The 21563-nt window shown below is 38.4% G+C and overlaps 1 protein-coding gene across 6 annotated transcripts in view; it reads left to right on the top strand.

The window, feature by feature from the left end:
- TMEM232 (transmembrane protein 232) overlaps positions 1–19080 on the top strand; it is a 139526-nt gene extending 120446 nt beyond the window's left edge. For 4 of the 6 annotated variants that reach the window (XM_087885943.1, XM_087885944.1, XM_034432739.2 and 1 more), the window contains 2 exons: positions 10103–10196; positions 18057–19080. In XM_087885943.1, the coding sequence (XP_087742069.1) occupies positions 10103–10196; positions 18057–18275 (313 nt within the window). In that variant the 3' untranslated portion in view covers positions 18276–19080. The remainder of the gene's footprint in view (positions 1–10102; positions 10197–18056) is intronic. The other 2 variants (XM_087885945.1, XM_034432743.3) reach the window with 1 other exon arrangement.
- The last annotated feature ends 2483 nt before the right edge of the window (positions 19081–21563 follow it).

Below are 21563 nucleotides of genomic sequence, written 5' to 3'. Positions count from 1 at the left end.
TGAAAGGCATAGTAGGATGGTCTAGCACCAAAGGCCTATTTTACTGATTGGAATAGTGATTACTATATTTTTTGGACTATAAAATGCACCAGTGTATAAGACACACAAAGATTTTCAAGAGATAAGCAAGAAAAAAAAGTTTTTGCCCTCCCTGGACCACAGGAGCACTCTGCAGGTCTTCCAAACCCTCTGCGTATCTCGTTTTTACAAAAACATGCCTGTTTTTTGCCCATTTTTTTGCAAAAATGGGGGCGTTTTTGCTCTCCCCAGCCCACAGGAGCACTCTGCAGGCCACCCAAAGCCTCTGTGCTGGGGTGAAATGCTACTGGTTCATATCAGTTTGGGTAAACCAGTAGTGCTAAAAACTACTGGTCAGGCGAACCAATAGTTTAAAAGCTACCAGTTCAGGTGAACCGTTAGTTAAAAAAAGCTAGCGGTTCATCCAAATCGGTATTTCCGATTATTAGCTCTGCTGCACAGTTTATATTCATTAGAAAGCAGGAAATCCTGCTTTCTAGCAAAACTAAATCATGCGGCACAGCTGTTCCCCCCCCTCTGTTCTATTTAGCTTCCCAAGCCTCCTTTTTCCATGTGAAGCGCACGTTTGGTGCATATTGCGCATGCGTGCACAGCGTGCTTTTGGTGTGCACTGCACATGCATGTGCCAGCACGTGTTTGGTGTGCACCGTGCATGTGCGGGCAGTGAACTGGTGGCAATCCTCTGATGATTTCACCACTGCTCTGTGTGCCCTGTTTTTGCAAAAAACAGGCCTGTTTTTCACAAAAATGGGATGCACAGGGTGGGACTTCTGGAGATCAAAAATGGCTGTATTTGGTCTATAAGGCGCACCAACGTTTCTACCCTCTTTTAGGGGGGAAAAATGCATCTTATACTCCAAAAAGTATGGTACTCTACTCTTCTGTTTTCCTAGCCCTATTCTTGTCTTTCTTAACACGTTTACATGAGACTGACATCCTGGAAAATTATATATAGATATGAAATGCCTTGATGAGATCTATAACATATATTTTGTAATTCATCAAGGCAAATAGAATTGCTTCTCTGGTATGAAATCCCTTGTAAAGCAAATTAAAGCATTTCACACAGGTCTGATATAGTATTCTGCTCCCCTCCCCATGACTGATAATTAGAAGCATGCAGCTTTGAGTTTCACGGATAGTATGCATAGCATAACATAGCACAGCACATGTGTAAGCATGTATGTAGCAGAGCAACCATAAGTATCAGGACCCCATGAAATGTCTCATCATTTACCAGCTTCCATTTTTGCTTTCTCTTGGATGGATATTTTGTGATAGGCAGCTGGTTTATAGGAGCACTTATGACAAGGGCATAATGAAAAGTAACATATTTTTTCAATATATTAAATACAATTCCAAATGAGTCCATTGACCCAAAATGGTTGTCTTTCCCTGATATATAGTTATTATTGTTAGTATATAATAGCAACCTTATCAATTATGATTTCATAGTTGAGTGAACTTGGTAAAATAATTACAAAGTGACAGCAACATAAATTATACTATAGCTATAATAGCATCACTGCAGAGTCATAAATTCACTATATGAATGTAACTTGGAATTACACCTGTGCTTGGCATATCCTCTCCTTGACTTTGTCTAGCCAGAGTAATTTGGGGATAAGATTTTATTATAAGATTTGAACATATTTCTCATGGATCACCAAACTTTAAACATTCATGTCTTTCTACAGAAAGATTAAATGGTTTTGCAAAAAGTAAGAAGACAATTTTGATATGGCTGGTCTTCTCTAAAGTGAGTGCAAGACCCCAAGAATTCATTCTCTCAATCAGTATATAACCAAACTGCTGCTCAGGGAAAATACTATGAGGAGACAATATTTTTCAAGCAGCAGTAGAATTTCGTAGTCTACAAAACAAAGCTGGAGAAGTATTAATTTTTACTAACTGATTGAAGATTATTCATGACTTGAGAACAATTAGAAAGTTGTATAAGTTGCTAACTAAATCTAAATAGCTGGAAATAAAGAAATAAATACTAATAACAAGTTTTAGAATAATTGATTTATGAAAATAACAACAATAATAACTTGTTCACAAACATTCCCACTTTATACTAAAAAATAATGAATATTTGAACAAAAAAAAATTCTAGAAAGAATTTCTGTGTTTTATTGGGTGGAGCAAGATCTCTTTGAAATCAGTAGGACTGTAGTTTCAGTGGCATTGGATCGTCAAATCGGGTGACTAGAATTACGCTATATATTCTACATGCCAGTTGTATCACAATTGTGGTTGGGGAATTTGCTTCCTACCACTGTTATTGCTTCTTATAATTTGAGCAGGTCCCTACTTGTATCAGCCCAAATTTATAAAGGTGGACTTCAAGACTGAGGCTGTTAGAAATTCCATTGAATATATTTAGCACATCTCACGCTTAGGTGAACCAAACCTTAAAATAAATTGATAGCAAAGGGACCATGCTGTGAATACAAGTAACCTCTCTTAAGCATTCTGATTTTACCACTGAAATCATTAGACCAGTAGGTTTCCCTCCCACTGCCCCAGGCTTTAAATAACAGACATAATGATATGCTGACATTCTGGACGGATCAGATCTGCTGTGTTAAATGTAAGGGCTCAGAAAACCACTGCATGATAAACGCTTGAGAGCAAGAGAGCCGATTTTGTATCATCTTCCATTGCCAATACAACTGAGCTATTCTTCCTCAAGCAAACATAAACCTCCTCAGTGCCTGTCCATAAAAGTGAGGCTTTTAACTAATCAGACTCCCTTAATGGCTAAGGTACAGCCGGGGAACAATTGAACCTGCAATTAAGGCTGAGATAGACATGACACTGCTGATGTCAGGCACTGTGACTTAAATAACATTTCCCCAGTAGTCAACTGTGCACAAAAGTGCTGAAAAAGTTGGCAGTGTGTCAGTTGCTTATTATTTATTATGCCATTTTATAGAGGGTTTATTGGCAAAATGCCATAGTTTTCAGCTATCAGCTCCTATCCATTTAAAGTAAACTGTGCACTCATTTTTAAGAATTGAGACATTTGTACTGAGGTACACATATCTTTCACTAGTTGATGTTAGGCCTCATCACCCCCATATTGTTTAATGTACATTAGCCTCATACTGTGTGTGCATAGTGGAATAATACATATTGAAGGAGTTATTATCTGACATGTTTGACATAAATAAAATGACTTCAATTATCAACCTAGCAGGAAGTCAATGTGAAGTCCCTCCTTGAAATTAAAAAATTACAATTCAGCACATATCTTTGTATTTTTTGAAAAAGGGAAAACACTTTTTACACTAGGTTCCAATGACAAGCAATCAGAAAAGACTCAGGGAAGCATTAATTTATCATCATGAACCCAGATGAAACAATCAATATTTAAATCCAGAAATGAGAAAAAAAGCCTAGAATATTTCATGCACATAGACACACTCTGATGGGCTGTAATTATGGTCATTTAATTGAAAGGCTATAATTAAGAGAGTTTATCATTGGAAGAAAAACAACATATACTGCATCCTAAACAAAAATAAAATGCAAAGTATATCTGAGATGACAGGTTTCACGAAAAACGAAAAAGAAATAGGCAACAGTTGCTAACAGCAGACTGAGCAGGATTCTTTTTCAGATGCTTATCTGACTTTCACGGTATAAGAATTGTATGGAAATATATGTATACTAATGGAAAATATAAGACTGAAAGTTATTGGATTCTGTAACCGTTTTATTTTTTTTAAAAAAATCCCCCACTATGTTTCTTGTATTAGTTAAGCAGTTAAATTAATATTTAATAGGCATAATAATTTGAGCTTTTGAAATATAATGTCAAACGTCTCTGGAAACAATCACACTAAGTCTCTCTGTCATATGTATCATCTCTATATCTCTGTCTCTATCTCTCTGTCTCTATTGCTATCTCTATCTCTATCATCTGTTTCTCTATCATCTCTGTCTCTAATCTCTATCATCTCTATGTATTTCAATAGTTATAAGTATTTGCTTAAAAAATCTACCTGAAATATATGCAAGCATGAAATAACCAAATTTTTGATAAATGGAGAATGATTAGATGTTTAATATATTAATATTATTTTCCATTTTGTGTATAGCCTCATATATCCCTTTTTAAATATAATTTTTGAGAGTTTTAATAATAAGAATGCTGCAAATTAAAATAGAATGAGAAAGAAAAAAGAGAAAGGGAGAAATAAAAGAAAAAGCTAAAAGTGCAAAAAAGTAAAAGGAAGATAAGGAAGAAAAAGAAGAAAATAAAATATTTAAACATATTTGGCTTCTGATTTTCACAACAGTTACAAATACAATTATATTTTAACCTCTGTCTCTTAAGGTTTCATCATGATTTTCTTCTTTCTATAATCTGTCCTATCTAATCATCAAAATCATAAATCACATTATTTTTTTTCATTTTTATGCAAAAGTCCATGAGGGTTTAATCTGGTATTTGCTTAATCGTTTAAAACTCATGTCAGTCATATTTTTAATGATAATATCATTATTAATACAGCAATCTCTCTCAAATGTCAAATATATTTATTTTTTTATTAATTAATACAATTATTTATTCATTGTCTACTTCCAAAACAACTTGAACTGATTTATAATGCAAGGCAAAATAACTATTAAAATGATCAGCAAGTCAAATTAACTAAGGCAGCTGAAGTAGCATCAGCATTTCTATGTTCATAGTGGTAAAAAAGTCTTTAAATCTTTTTTCAATGTTTGGAGGTTGGGAACATTCCTTATTTTGGGAGGTTGGCTGTTTATCAATTGTGTGTTTGTTTGTGTGTGTGTGTGTGTGTGTGTGTGTGTGGACATACAAAAACAAATGAAAGTACTGTGTTTAAAAAGTCTGTTTTTAGTATTTTGTTTAAGCATAAGGCTATCCTTATGGCAATGGAATGACTTTAAACCTAAAATTATGGCTGATTTCATTGTGGATGAAATACTGTATTGAATAAATTAATAAATGATGCATAGTGGTGGGAGCCTTAAATGTAGGACAGATCATTTTTTTTGGTTTGTGTCAGGAATAGTTCTTGGAAAAAAGGGCAAAAATCCCCCATATTTTCCTATATGTAAAAGAGGTGGGAGGAGGAGGAGGAGGAGAAGGAGGAAGTGGGGGTGGAGGAATTTGCTTAATTGAACAGAAACCAGTGTTATGACCTGCTGAATGATTGAGGGGCAATTTGATAGATATTTTTCTATATTTTGGCAGAAATGAGCAAATAAACGGACAAAACTAAATTCTTACTTTAAGATTTCAGGAAACAATAAGTTGTCAAATGGACAGAAAAAAAATGCACAATCTATTTTTCCCTTTCTGTGATGAGAGGAGGGGAAAAATACGGAGATTTTTTTAGCAAGAGGAACATCTGCCAATTGTTATCCTAGTCAAAGGGCTTTACTTCTGCAAAGCTGGGTAGATTTGGAACTTTGAATTACAGATTACTCCAAAGTTTCACGATTATTTATTTATTTATTTATTTAATTTTGTCGCATTTCTATGCCGCCCAACTCCCAAGGGAGGCTTACAGCAGAGAATAAAACAATGCAACAATATCCCATACAAAAGTTAAAAGAAGACATTAAAACATTAAAGATCACTATAACGAGATCAACGGCCCCAGGCCTGCCGGAAGAGCCAGATCTTCACTGCTTTCCGGAAGGCCAATAGGGTGGGGGCGGTCCGGACTTCAGGAGGTAATTGGTTCCAGAGAGCCAGGGCAGCCACAGAGAAGGCCCTCCCCCGCCGGCCCGCCAGCCGACATTGTATAGCTGACGGGACCCAGAGGAGACCGACTCTGTGGGATCTTACCGGTCGCTGGGAGCTATGTGGTAGAAGGCGGTCTCGAAGATAGCCTGGTCCTGAGCCATGTAGAGCTTTAAAGGTAATAACCAACACCTTGAATTGCGCCCAGAGACAGATAGGGAGCCAGTGCAGCTTGCGGAGAATTGGTGTAATGTGGGTGTATCTAGGTGCACCCTCTATAACTCGCGCAGCTGCATTCTGGACCAACTGTAGTCTCCAAACACTTTTCAAGGGTAGCCCCATATAGAGCGTGTTGCATTTCATTCACATTCAATATAAAAAAAGAAAGATATAGCAGTTGAGCTTGCATGTCTGTATAATAATTATCCCTCTGTCTGTTTCTTAAATAAGCAAGCTTACATCTTACTCTGGCTTTCCTACTACAACAAAGATTAGTAAAGAAGGTAATAGAGGTTGATAAGATTCCTTGGTTATTAAAAAAAATCAGGAGTGCCATCTGTTCACCAAGCATATCTCCTCTTGACAGCATTTTAAATATTGGTTTTTTTTATGTTGCCCAAATTTTGCTGAGTCAGGGGATCATGGAAAAGGTACTTTAAAAACACCCACTTCTCTGCCAGTCTAGGATCCCTTTTGAAGCCATCCAGACTTACTTGCTAGTCTTCTTCCAATTTGTGTGTGTGTGCCAGTTTCACTATAGTAGCTATATTTCCTTTCCTGATTTTATATATTCAATATCTTTTGCTTCCTCCATTCTTTTACTTACACTTTTTCTGTGTATTCTATAACACTGCTTATACCAAAATGAAATTGTATGAAAGGTATGTAAGTGTACACATGCATGTATGTTTGTGTATATCTGTATGTGTGTGCATGTATGCGTGTATGCCTGTATGTATGTGTATATATGCCTGACTAGGTGGCTCACTGGCTAAGACAGTGGCTTGTTGATCGGAAAGGTCGGCAGTTCGGCAGTTCGAATCCCTAGTACAGGTCTCCTGTGTGAGCAGGGGGCTGGACTAGATGACCTCCAAGGTCCCTTCCAACTCTGTTACTGTTATATATGCAAAGCTATGTATGGTAAGAGAGTCAATGACTGGTATAGTAAACTGCCCAAAGGAGGTCATGGAGACTGCTGATGCAGAAGCTTCTCACAATATACAGAGGTTTCCATCCCAATTCCAACACCCAAGACTGTAAAGCTGGAAAAATGATGGGCAGGATCTGATGAGTGTCAAATCACTGTCCTGGATGAAATTCAGAACAACCACGAATATATCAGTTAAGACAGTATCAAAAGATGAACTGCTGAGAGACTGCTGATATGGGAAGAAGATGAAGCAGAGGAAATACCATGGAAAGACAATATAATACCCTTGATCTTGGGATGGTTTATCAATAGATAGATACCAGTGGCTGGAAAAGACTGGAGTAAAAGACAACATTGAAGCACTGATCATTACAGCACAAGAATAAGCACTATGTAACCAGATAGAAATAGGGGTCTACTATAGTAGACCGAACTCAAGGTGCAGAGCCTTAGAAACAGTCCATTACATAGTGTAAGATGTAGGCAGGAACAGCACTCACTGAATGGCACAACTAAATAGCTGGCATTATGTACAAGTACATCTGTGCAGTGTATAGTTAGACCTTCTCAAGTCCAGATGGGAGATTCCACAGAAGGTCATGGAGAATAACAGGGCTAAGACCCTGTGGGACTTCCAGATCCAGACAGGCAGGTAAGTACTCACCAATCACCCAGATATCATGATAGTAGACAAAGACTAGATGATAGATGTAGTGATAGATGTAGTGGTGCCAAGTGACAGCAACATCAGGAGGAAAGAGCATGAGAAGCTGGTGAAGTACCTAGGCCTGGAGGAGGAAGTAGAAAGAATTTGGAAAGCAAAAGTCAAAGTGATCCCAGTAGTAGTAGGAGACTCAGCCTGTGACTCCTAAAGTGGGACTTCAACAGATCCCAGGAACAACAAAAGAATACTCTGTCCAGAAAAGGGCAGTGCTGGAAACAGCTAAGATACTATGCAGAACCGTCAAACTTCCAGGCCTCTGGTAAGGAACCTGAGATTAATTAGGGATTGAAATGGAATTTGTTTGTTTGTTTGTTTCTTTGTTTATTACATGCCTATATATGTCAAGAGAGCCAACTGGCAGAATGATCACTGACCCATGAATGATGAATATCCAAGCTAAATAAAAGAACAATTACACCTCAGTCCAATAGTGACTTGTATAGAGAGGTCACCAAACCTTTTCAGAATAATTATTTAGTACCTACTGGGTATGAGAAAAGCTGAATCAGCATCGCCTTGAATAAGCACAAAATCCTCCAAAAGCCCATGGAAAGCATAACTAAAGTATTCCATCTATTTAATCACAGAATAGAGGAGGGAGAGCAGAAGTAGTTATTTTTTCTTAGATTCTCATTAATTTGGAATCCTTATAGTTGTATGACATAATTGAAGAAAAGCTCTATCATGGTTATTTCTAATGAGTTCTTACCTTGCACTCTCATTGTTATATATTATATTAATTCAAAGCCATTTTTGTGCATACAGTAAATGTCCAATTGCATGGCAGGTGCCATTGAATTAGTATCAGAATAAAAATATGCTAGATTTCTCCTGCTGTAATAATACCAGCAAAACATTTAGAGAATTAGCATAAAGGGGCTGAATGGAATCTAATAAACCAGATTGGCAAAAATAGGAGAAGTAAAAAAGAGGAAACTGAACAAAAATATTTGTCAACAGAACTTGGTTATTTCTTAAAACAGGTGGTAAAACACCTATAATAGCAACTTCTCCATTATACTTTTCTATAATTCATATCCGAGGTTATATCAACAGAAATGAATCAATTCCAGTCAAAATTCCCCTATCTACAACTGGCTGCTCATATAGGCAGAGGATAATTTTGGTAATTTCTCCTAAATCCCACAAACATCAGAGCCATCTCATACATTCTTTTAGAAAATGGATGAGCAAGCTGTGTTTCAAAGCCCAAGCATTTTAGGCTTAGGATAACTAAAGAGACTTTCGTGTGGAATTTTGTCCGCTTATTAAAAAAAAAAAACAGGGTCAATACTATATGTCTGTAATTGGTTAGAATCAGTGGAAAAATCAGAGGTGGGTTTCAGCAGGTTCTGACCAGTTCTGGAAAACCGGTAGTAGAAATTTTGAGTAGTTTGGAGAACCGGTAGTAAAAATTCTGACTGGCCCTGCCCCCTATTCTCTGCCTCCTGAGTCCCAGCTGATCAGGAGGAAATGGGGATTTTGCAGTAACCTTCCCCTGGAGTAGGGAGGGAATGGAGATTTTACAGTATCCTTCCCCTGCCTTGCCCATCAAGTCACGCCCACCAAGCCATGCCACGCCTACCAAGCCACACCCACAGAACCGGTAGTAAAAAATTTTGAAATCCACCACTGGGTGAAATCCAAATTCTTTTATTACCGGTTCTGTGGGCGTGGCTTGGTGGGCGTGCTGTGGCTTGGTGGGTGCGGCAGGGGAAGGATATTGCAAAATCTCCATTCCCACCCCATTCTGGGGCCAGCCAGAGGTGGAATTTGCCAGTTTTCTGAACTGCTCAAAATTTCCGCCACCGGTTCTCCAGAACCTGTCAGAACCTGCTGGATTTCACCCCTGGTTAGAATATATGAGAGGGATTTCTCAGCTATAACATCTAATTTCAGGGACTTCCTGCCCACATAGTGTCATTTCCTTAAGTTTATCTGAACAAACTTTTTATCTGCATGTTAGTTAATTTTGCATTATAGTTTATATTAGTGTTTAATTTTTTTTCCTTTGGAAAACGAAAAACACAGCATATTTTGATGGGATGAAATTATGGAAATGTTTCAGTAATGAACATGTGTTATATTTTAGTCACAAAACTGCAGCAACTAATAATCTTTATGATTATAATTATAGCTTAAACTCAAAGTAATTATATAGCCAGACATAACTACAGAAATAAAATATATGAGATACAGCTTATAAATGTTTTTTTTTTTTTACTATATCCACTAAATAGATTGCACATAAAACATTATTGCACTGGAGATGTAACACAGATTTAGAATATTACCCTCTAGAAGACAACTCATAACTTTTCTTTAGAGATGTAAAAATGAGCATGTAATGGATGTGTGTCAAACTAGTCTTGGCAATGTATAAAAACATTGAAAAACTTGATATCTCTTAGGTGAGTTCAGGTCAAATAACATTTCCATTTAACATTTTTTTCCTAAGGGAAGAACTTTTGCAAGCTGGTGTACCAAAATATCCATATCCTGATTACCTTACACGTACTGATATGGAACTAAGGAGAATCATAAATGCTCAGGTAAAATTGGAGATTAAATGTATATTTGCATTACTGTAGCCACAAACTGATCATCTTTATCACTATCAGTAAGTTTCAGGAACTCCTGAATTTTGGGAAATAAATTTGATATTTTTGGGAAATAATGTATTCTAACCAAGTTTTAACTATGTCATAACTACTTCACATATATATGAAATTTTGATATATTTATGCATATTTTTAAGAATTGGAAAAAGTTGCCCTACTCTCAACCAGTAGAAAAACAAATGACTATCTTTTACAGGTTATAGAGCATAATAGTAAGGATTTCAAGCCCATTAAATCTAATATAACTATTCTCAAGGCCATTTATTTTTTGGCCTTCTGTATGGGCTCTGTCTGTCAGATGCAGGGAAAGAGAAGGCTAAAGATATTATTGTAAAATAGATTATGAAAAGATCTATCCTTCCCTTCTGCATTAATTATTTCATTGATTTTATATACATCAAATTGGTGTTGACTCTTAAACACATAGACTTTCTTATGGTATATACACTACTCATATCACAGCATAAGCAATTTGAAATGAATAGATGTACCTATGAATGAGCCATAGGGAACACTGTTTAGATATATGTTCGTTACTTAAGCTACTTATACACAGTTCTATCCTATGGGGAGAAAATGTTGAGTGACTGCAGGTGCTATTTTAGAGTGCAGTCTGAGTCTGGGATCAGTCTATGTGACTTTACTGGCCCATATTTTAGAAACTACCTACCAGCCAGTGGTGGGTTGCTCCCAGTTTGGTCCGGTTCTTGTGAACCGGTAGTAATGGCGACGGGAGGCTCCACCCACATGCCCCAACATCATCACTGATGATCTGTGCCAGAGGTGGGTTTCAGCAGGTTCTGACCAGTTCTGGAGAACCGGTAGCGGAAATTTTGAGTAGTTCGGAGAACCGGTAATAAAAATTCTGATTGGCCCCATCCCCATCTATTCTCTGCCTCCTAAGTCCCAGCTGATCGGAAGGAAATGGGAATTTTGCAATAACCTTCCCCTGGATTGGGGAGGGAATAGAGATTTACAGTATCCTTCCCCTAGAGTGGGGTGGGAATGGAAATTTTACAGTATCCTTCCCTTGCCATGCCCACCAAGCCACGCCCACCAAGCCATGCCCCACCCACCAAGCCACACCCACAGAACCAGTAGTAAAATTTTTTGAAACCCACCGCTGATCTGCGCATGCGCAGAAGCTTCTACGCATGCGCAGAAGTGCGTGTGTGTGCTCCCATTGCAAATCGGTATTAAAGGTAAGTGGAACCCACCCCTGTTACCAGCCAATGGGAAATTTGAAAATTATTCTCTCTATTTTTAATGAAATGTCAGAAGGTTCAACTGATATACAAGTCAAACTCACAGCATCAAGGTAGCCCAATTCAACATACAAACATTCAATTGTTTTGCACAGCCAGTTAATTAATATGTGAATGATAGTTTTTGCATATTTATACAAAAGTGCTGAAAATTATCTTAAAAAGTGTCCCCTGAAAATTATTATTTTAAATGTTCTCTTTTATTTATTGGAAACACTAGATATATTTTATATAGTGCCATCATTTGAAGCTAGCATTTTATATTCAAATATTTTAGATTACAATGCTTATAATAGTCAATATCTGGTATGGCATTTTAAAAGTACTTACTATATGGTCATCAATATAAGACAACTTCTGATGAATGTCATAACATCTAAAATATTAAATTAACTATTTTCAATCATGAAACCAAGTGAAATATTTATATTTATACTATATACAATACCTTCTGTTTATTTGATAGTTTTAGGTTTTTTTGAACTATGAGAAATATGTGATAAAGAAAAAGTGTGTGCGTGGGTGGGTGTACACGAGTGCATGTGCTTGTGCATGCTTGTGCACCATGGTAAATTATTTCTGTTTTATATCTCCTTAATGTTTCAGAAGCCTGGTTTACACATAATTTCAGTGATAAATTAGATGAACCTTTCATGTTGTTTGTTCCCATACCTTCTTTATGATTATGCTAGCAAGAGAAAAAGAGGGAAGGGAAACAATGAGTGCAAATACAATTTTATCACTGATTTGATGGCACATAAGGAATCAATACATCTTCCCCATTAGTATCATACATTACTGACCTCTTGTGCGTTTGATTCCTTTATAAACAAATATGGCCAATACAATCATCCTAATAGTGGAGGGAAATGCAGCCCTAGGTATGAGTAGTATGAATAAAGGCACATCCACTCATTGCCGTTGCATATTTCAAAATATCATCTATGCAATCTCACCTGGACTACGCTAACGCTCTCCACATGGGGCTCCCTTGAGGAGCACCCAGAGGCTCTAACTGGTCCAGAATGCGGCCGCGTGGGTGATTACGGGAGCGACATGGCGCTCCCATATAACACCTCTCCTGCTCGAGCTGCACTGGCTCCCGGTGGTCTTCCAGGTGCACTTCAAGGTGTTGGTTCTCACCTTTAAAGCGCTCCATGGCTTAGGGCCAGGGTATTTATGAGACCGCCTGCTGCTACCGATAACCTCCCACCGGCCAATACGCTCTCACAGAGAGGGCCTCCTCAGGGTGCCGTCGGTCAAGCAGTGTTGGCTGGCGGCCCCCAGGGGGAGGGCCTTCTCTGTGGGAGTACCTGCCTTCTGGAACGAGCTACCTCCCGGAATACGGCTGATTCCGGATCTCCGCACTTTCCGTAAGGCCCTGAAGACATTTTTATTTCAGCAAGCCGGCCTAGCCTGAATAGGTTTTAAGGGTTTTTTAATTGTATTGCTAGGGGTTTTAAATTGGGGTGGCCGTTTAATTTAATTTATTCTTAATTATTTTAACTTTTATATTGCATGTTATTTTAATTCTCGGCTGTTCACCACGCTGAGTCCCTTCGGGGAGAAGGGCGGGATATAAATTTAATAAATAAATAAATAAATAAATAAATATCTTCTATGTTTGATAACTGAGCTGATTTATTTCCAACTTAGCTGTAGTATATCCAGGATTACACTGAAGGTTATTTTCCATTAGGAACACTGAAACTCAGTTGAGTATAGGGCCATTTCCATCTCTTACTTCACTCTGACACTTGTTCTCAAACCAGATTCTCTCTCTAAAGAGGTCAGAGAATCAAGTTTTGCAGCAGTTTCAAATTCAACCGAAGGATAGGGGCTTATTGACTTTATAGGCCCCCTTTATTGTGCATGTGGGGATGTGGGGAATCATCAAAGAAGCAAAGGCAACATGAGCTGAAAATGTAGACAAGCTGGGGCATTCTTTGTGTTTCTGTATTGATTCTCTAGGGACGAAGCAATAATGTTGTTTACAGTATTTTGAGATTTGCGAGAGTAATTGGATAATTTCAGATTGTTCTGGATAGATTGGAGTATTGAAATGATGGTGGTATGAGGTATTGTTTCAATAAACATGGCCTTCGTTTTTGCCATCTTTTGAAGAAGTGTCCAGGGCTTCCCATCTTTCAAAAGTGTTTAAAATCCATTTCAGGACTGAATGAAGGAAATACACTTTTTCTGGTTCATTAATTCACCAAACAAATATTGTAAGTGCATTGAAATGTATTTTATAACCCCCTGATAACCAGCGCAAAATGCCTACAAGCTTCCATTACTTCAGTAGGAGAGACATTTTATTATTTAAGATTAGTCTGTCCACAAAATAATTGGATTGCATTAATATTAAATTGCATCCCACCAATAGTTTTCTCAGAATGTAAAATCTCACTGTATAAATTTTCAAAGCATTTTACTTCCTTTTCTTAAAAAAATATATTAGTTTTTTATTATTCTATTTGAATCTAATCTGTACTTTTCTCTTAATAATGAAATAATTATGAGTTGCAGTTTTTATACTTAAGACCCATCTTCTGCCACCATTTGCATTCTAACATTTTCTATTTTCATAAAGAAAGATGGCTTTGTGAAATATTTTATCATATTAATTTTACATGCTAATACTTTTATATTTGTTTAGAAATTGCTTATGGCATTCAGGAAAGTCTAATGTTTAGTAGCCTTATCTCCAAGGTCATTTTACCCGGAAGGAGATGGAGGAGCAAAGGGACACATGTGGGAAACATAACTGTGTTATGTTTACATACATATAACTAACCTTATTAAGTCACTAGTCCTACTCAGAGCCAACTTTTGAGGTTTTTATATATTAACAGTGGAATGATATACCTTGAACTATAATGCACACAGGGAGACACATATTTGATCATGATATTTGATAAAAACAAATGATAGGTGCCTTCTGTATAAGCATTAGAAGTTATGTTAAAATGTCTTTGAGAAAGTTGCTGGCTCTCACTGTCTAATGAATGTTTCTCACTTATTTATTTATTTATTTATTTATTTATTCATATTTGTATACCGCCCTACTCCCGAAGGACTCAGGGCGGTGAACAGCCATAATAAATACAAATACATATAGAAGTTAAAAACTATTAAGAAACAGATTAAGTAATTTAGGCTCAAAGATTAAAAAACATCCAAATTTATCTAAAGAGGTTTAAAACCCAATTTAAAAACCAGTTTAAAAGCCAATTAAAAAGGGAGAGTTAGGCCAGACCAGCTTGTTGGAATAGAAATGTTTTCAGGACACGGCGGAATATGCGTAAGTCTTGGATGTTTCGTAACTCCGGGGGAAGCCCGTTCCAGATGGTAGGTGCCCCCACAGAAAAGGCTCTCCCCCTGGGGGCCGTCAGTCGACATTGTTTGGCCGACGGCACCCTGAGGAGTCCCTCTCTATGGGAGCGAACTGGTCGGTGAGAGGCTATTGGTGGCAGGAGGCGGTCTCGTAAGTACCCTGGTCCTGAGCCATGGAGCGCTCTAAAGATAGTAACCAAAACCTTGAAGCGCACCCGGAAGACCACTGGGAGCCAGTGCAGCTCGCGCAGGAGGGGGGTTACATGAGAGCGCCACATTGCTCCCATTACCACCCGCGCGGCCGCATTCTGGACCAGTTGGAGCCTTCGGGTGCTTCTCAAGGGGAGCCCCATGTAGAGAGCATTACAATAATCCAGGCATGAGGTGACAAGGGCGTGAGTGACTGTGCGTAACGAGTCCCGATCCAGAAAGGGATGCAACTGGCGAATCAGGCGAACCTGATAAAAAGTCCTCCTGGCTACGGCCGTCATATGCTCTTCAAAAGACAGCTGTGAGTCCAGGAGGATGCCCAAGTTGCGAACCCCATCTATGGGGGCCAACGACTCGCCCCCAATAGTCAGAGATGGCGCCAACTGATTATATCGGGACAACGGAAACCACAGCTACTCGGTCTTGGATGGGTTGAGTCTGAGTTTGTTCCTCCCCATCCAGATCCGTACGGCCTCCAGGCACCGGGACATCACCTCGAGGGCATCATTGGGGTGGTCTGGGGTGGAGATGTACAGCTGGGTGTCATCAGCATACTGATGGTACTTCACCCCAAAACCACGGATGATCTCACCCAGCGGCTTCACATAAATGTTGAATAGAAGGGGCGAGAGGACCGATCCTTGTGGCACCCCACATATAAGGGGTCTCGGGGTCAACCTCTGCCCCCCTGTCAACACAGACTGCGACCGGTCAGAGAGAAAGGAGGAGAACCACTGTAGAACAGTGCCCCCCACCCCCAACCCTTCCAACCGGTGCAGCATGATATCATGATCGATGGTATCAAAAGCTGCTGAGAGGTCTAATAGGACAAGGACTGAGGAGCAACCCCTGTCTCGAGCCCTCCAGAGATCATCAACCAATGCGACCAATGCTGTCTCTGTGCTGTACCCGGGCCTGAATCCCGACTGGAACGGATCTAGATAATTCGATTCATCCAGGTACTGAGGGAGTTGTCGTGCAACCACACTCTCAACAACCTTTGCAACAAAGCGAAGATTGGAGACAGGACGATAATTTGCTAATACAGCTGGATCCAGGGAGGGCTTCTTGAGGAGGGGCCTCACCACCGCCTCTTTCAAGACGGTGGGAAAGACACCCTCACTCAAAGAAGCATTTATAATCTCCTGGAGCCAGCCTCGTGTCACCTCCTGGGAGGCCAGTACCAACCAGGATGGACACGGGTCCAATAAACATGTGGTCGCATTTAGTCTGTTCAGTATCCTGTCCACACTTTCGGGAGTCACAGGATCAAACTCTTCCCAAATAATATTCTCAGGACCTGCCCCTGTCATCTCCTCTGGATCAATCCAGTCAGAGTCTAGCTGTTCACGAATCTGAGCAATTTTGTCATACAGATATTGTACAAAATCCTCAGCTCTACCCTCCAAGGGGTCTTCCCGCGTCTCTTGATGGAGCAGAGAGCGGGTCACCCTAAACAGGGTGGCTGGGCGATTATCTGATGATGCAATAAGAGTAGAAAAGTAGTTACTCTACTCTTATCGCCACTAGGTAATTCTTAATATGAGATCTTACCAGTGTTCGGTCGGATTCAGAACGACTAGCCCTCCAACTGCTCTCTAGGCGTCTTTTCCGGCGCTTCATCTCCCTCAGCTCCTCAGTATACCAAGGAGCCAGGTGAGACCGGCGCCGGGTCAGAGGCCGCAAAGGCACGACTCGGTCTAAAGCATCAGCCGCCGCCCTATCCCAGGCGGCCACTAAGTCCTCAGCCGAGTCGTGTGCTAGAACCTCAGGAAATGGCCCAAGCTCCATCTGGAATCTCTCAGGATCCATCAGGCGCCTGGGGCGGAAAGAACAAAATAAGAATTGGATTTTTTTTTTTTGAGAACTGTAGAGGTTATTACTAATTATAGGCCATACCAGAGAAAAGGTGAAAGTAATATTACAATATATATTATTTCACAGAAAACATTTTCTCTTCTCAAATTCAGTTTCTTTTCTCTGCTTTCTGAATATTTTTAATGTCACCACCAATACATTATATAAACCCGTTCTCATTTAATAATGTATTCTAAAGTTTGATAAAGTACTACAGCTACACCTTGGTCATTTCTAATATTTAAGATAATAACAAGGGAATATCAAAACAGTGATTGCTTTTCAGCAAACATTTACTTTTTCCCCTCCAAAACAGCCCATTTAGTCTGGAGTATGATAAAATAATGCATTCAAATACAATTAATTATTGAGTATGTTCATTGAGGAATCATAAGCTGGAAAACAGCATGCTTGCTAGTTCATAGGGAGTATATGTGTTACATTTCTTTTGTGATGTTGACAGCATGCAAGCTGTGTATATCTTTCCCTTTCAGGTAATAATGGCAGGCATATTGGGGAAGCAGAATAGTTCTTCTATTTCAACAGTTTCCCCTGACATTTAGTATTGTTGGCTCCAAAGTTTTAAAATGAAATGATGATGAAGATGATATGAAGTCATATGTGAAAATGTATTATATATTTGGTCCTTATACCTGTTCTTCAAATGTTTTATTCACAAGTTGACAGTCACTTAAGCAATATCTTAAGAGATATCGGAAATACATCAGCCTTAGCTTCATGAGCTTTCAGGTTAACCAATTGCACCTAAAAGATTGCTTACTCTCTATACCAGGGGAGTCAAACTCATGTCGTCACATCAGCATCATGTGACATATCGGGACTCCCCCCCTTCACTAAACCAGGCATGGGTGTGGTCAGCACGTGACGCATCCGGCCCGCAGGCTGGGAGTTTGACAGCCCTGCTCTATACGCTACATAATACCAGCTCCTGCTTCTAAAATGTTACCATGTCTAATCCTATTAATATCCATTTCCTAATTTATTATCTATTATCTGCACTACAGTATCTGGTAAATGATTAAATCAAAGTTTTGTGTTTTTATGTAATGCCAAAATCTCTATTAAGTAATGTTATATTTGTTCATTTATTTATTTGCAACAGTGGAAAAGGGAATTGCAGATCAGGCTTCAGCTAGAAGAGAAACTCCAAGAATTAGAGCGTCAAGCAAAGGAAAAGTTGGAAGAGGAACACTTCAGGCAAATAATGATATGGCGCTTAGAAAAGCTGCACAAGACAACCAGGCCATACGAACTGCCCTTTAAACATGAAGACACAAAAGCAGCAGAAGCAAGCAGCAGCACTCAGCTGTCAAATGTATAACTGTCAGAAACATGGAAACCAGCTGTGTAAAAAGATAACTACACCCTAAAGGCAAATATATGTATTAAAGCTTCTTTCCCCCTCTCACACTCTTTTTTTTTTTTTGAGTTAAAGCTCTGCAATATTGAGTAATGAAATGTGGATAAGAAAGTGCTAAAGCCATAATTGCTGCTGTATTCCTGATTGCAGTTGCTTCTCCAACAGTTTTTCATTGTGATGTTCCACATGTGTGTTTATAAGAATAAAAATATATCAGAAATCCTATGAGGGAAGTTAGACCAGCTTGAGAGTGTTTTTGCATATAAACACAGAAGATGAGGAAAAGGTGAGGCACTGCCTCTCATCTTAGCAAGGCAGCTCAGCAAGACACTGTCTTCAGTTTCATAACACTGATACGTAATGATTAATTGAATTGTCTCCCATGAAATATGGGGAATCTCTTTCTGGAATAATAATTTTCTGAAACTAGTGTTTCTGGATTACATCACACCTTTGTTTTTGTTACTGTTTTGGCATAATCAGATATTCTAAACAATGTCAAGAAAAACCACCTGAAAATTGCTTAGTAATATCTTTATCCAATGGTCTCTCTGTTGCCATTAAATTCTTCCTAATCTTATATTCTCCTCTCATTACTTTGTACTTACACAAAGCCTTTCCTTCCTCTCTACATAATTGTGCTACCAATTTTGCCATATTGCTTTCTTTTTATTTGTGGATATTTTATGCATTTATCCAAATTTGTATGATGCTCGTTCAAGCAATTTAAGGCATATTCTCTAATGTATAAACCTGCTGAAAGCAATAGCATGTCTTCTGGTGTTCATTTTTAAAGAACTCTTTTTTATACTTAATTTCTGTACACACATTTGAGGTGATTATCATGTAGCTCTAAAGCTTCTCACAACTTATAGTACTACACTACAAATTACTATAGCCACAGTTTGCCATAGTATTTCTTCTAGGTATTTTAGGCGTAGTACATGCCATTGTGGGATCATATGTAGAACAAAAACATGAAGTGCCAGCACATATATCTGAAAGCACACCAAGTTTTTGTCTCATGTTTCTTCTTGAATGTGTCTATGCAAGAGAATCCTGTCAATCTCCAGTTTCACATTTTCAGAAACATTTAGAGATCTTTACAGAAGAAGAGTGAGCATAATTGAAAAACCTGCTGTACTTCTTGACAAATATGGTATTATCCTTGTTTTCCTCAATTGGATTTGGCAGGTTTATAATGATAAATAGGTATCAAGAGACAATCTTGAGTATAACAAGAATAATAAAAGCCATACAGTTGTTCCATATACATTTCCACTGAACCTTCATTGGTATTCTATCAGTATGGTCTTTACTATTGAAACAAGGTGCCTTGAATGGACAGAGGTAATATTCTTCTGATTTTATCCACAGGAATGATGTTACAATACACCGTATACTTATATATAAGCCAAAAATTTTAGGTGCCAAAGTACACACCCAAAATTGGTTTTGGCTTGTCTGTGGATAGGCTTAGCCACAAATATATACAGTAATGTTTTTAAAAGGACATGTATTTCTTGCATATATTTATGGATAAGCCCATCTGATGACCCTAAGATTTTTTACCATGAAAAATGCATAATTGGTGGATTAATCATGGATAAGCCAATTCTGAAAATTAAAACATAGAAACATTTTGAGGGTTGGCTTGTCCGCATGTAGGCTTATCTGCGTGGTGAATTCATTTACATCTTCTGATTGTCAAATTCCATGACTTAGATATCAATCAATTTTTATTCAGTTATTGAGCAGCAAATAAAACAAAGTCATAATTATTTAGAATGAAAAAAGAAAAAAAATAAAATATCTAGAAGAAATACTATGGCATACTGTGCCAACTATAGAGCAGTACTTAGTTGTGGTCCAAGAAGTAAAATCAGATTGATCTGATAATAAAAACAAGTCAGAATGACCAGAATGTTTAGTAAGGAATGGAGATAATTCCTGGCAAGTATCTGTATAGAGGGGATGATACAAAATTATGTGTTATATTGTTTCAATTATTCCTCTACCAAATGTATCTTTCAGTATTTCCTTTCAATAACTTGGTCAAGGATAGGGCCCTTCTAAGTTATGGAATTCTTACGTGTCTGGCTGTTGGTATACAGACTAGCTTAGAAAGATGTTTCTAGGTAGAACTGGTAAAACTGCTTGCAGCTCTAAATCAATGGCCTGCTGTTCATAACACATCAGGGTGATGATTAGTCACAAAAAGCCACAAAGTTGCAGATTGGCATGCATTGCCTTGTACCAGGAAGGCTGAAAACTATCGTCATAATTAGAGGAGCCAAGCAGCTGAAAAAATGGATTCCTTAAGCCAATAGAAGAAAATGAAAATACAGGAAGAAGTTGCTATTTTAAGTAATCAGCTCCACTGCAAAACACCACATTTAGAACACATCAAGGTACTTGAAAAATTGATTTCAAGAACTTGGATTTCAAAAGAAAAAAAATTATCAGTAGAGGCCCACCTGAGCTCCCAAAAGAAGCTGGGCTTGGATCCTAGCCAAGAAGACTTCAATGGCTGCAAGTACATTCTGAACTTCTTTGGAGAAGTAGAAAGATGCTGGGTTTTGTGCATTTAGATTAATATAAGCAGCATGAAATTTTCGGTTGCCCATAGCATGCAAAGCAGTCCCCAGATATTTAAAGGTCTTGACTTGCTCTATTGAATGATTATTTAGCTGCCAGATATGTGCCTTAGGATGCTTAGCAAAAAGCATGACCTTGGTTTTGGAGTAATTAATTTCTAGTCAGTTTTCTTGACAGTGCTCAGCAAGTATATAAAGAGCCTGTCTCAGGCCAAACTGTGTTTGAGAAAGCACAATATCATCTGCCTACAAAAGAACAGATATGTGTCTGTTTTCCACTTTTGGTGGATGAACAAATCCTATTTTCTCAGGGGAAGAGATGAACTAGGTACATAGTTCAACAGAATATCAACCTCTGAGAATTTTAGCTTTTGTACATAATTATTTTTCTATAATCCATTATTTTCTTCCCAAATTTGGTAAGTATGGGGCATGCTGGATGGGGAATTCTGAGAGCCAAGATCCGCAAGTCTTAAAGTTGCTAAGTGTTTATACATGTATATGTATATATCAGTAGTGAAATCCAAATTTTTTTACTACCGGTTCTGTGGGCGTGGCTTGGTGGGTGTAGTGTGGCTTGGTGGGTGTGGTTTGGTGGGTGTAGCAGGGGAAGGATACTGCAAAATCTCCATTCCCACCCCACTCCAGGAGA

The sequence above is a fragment of the Pantherophis guttatus genome, chromosome 2, assembly GCF_059756535.1.
Source record: "Pantherophis guttatus breed Tessera chromosome 2, ASM5975653v1, whole genome shotgun sequence".
Lineage (NCBI taxonomy): Eukaryota > Metazoa > Chordata > Lepidosauria > Squamata > Colubridae > Pantherophis > Pantherophis guttatus.
The sequence above is the reverse complement of the archived record's forward strand: the minus strand, read 5'-3'. Positions and strand labels throughout refer to the sequence as shown.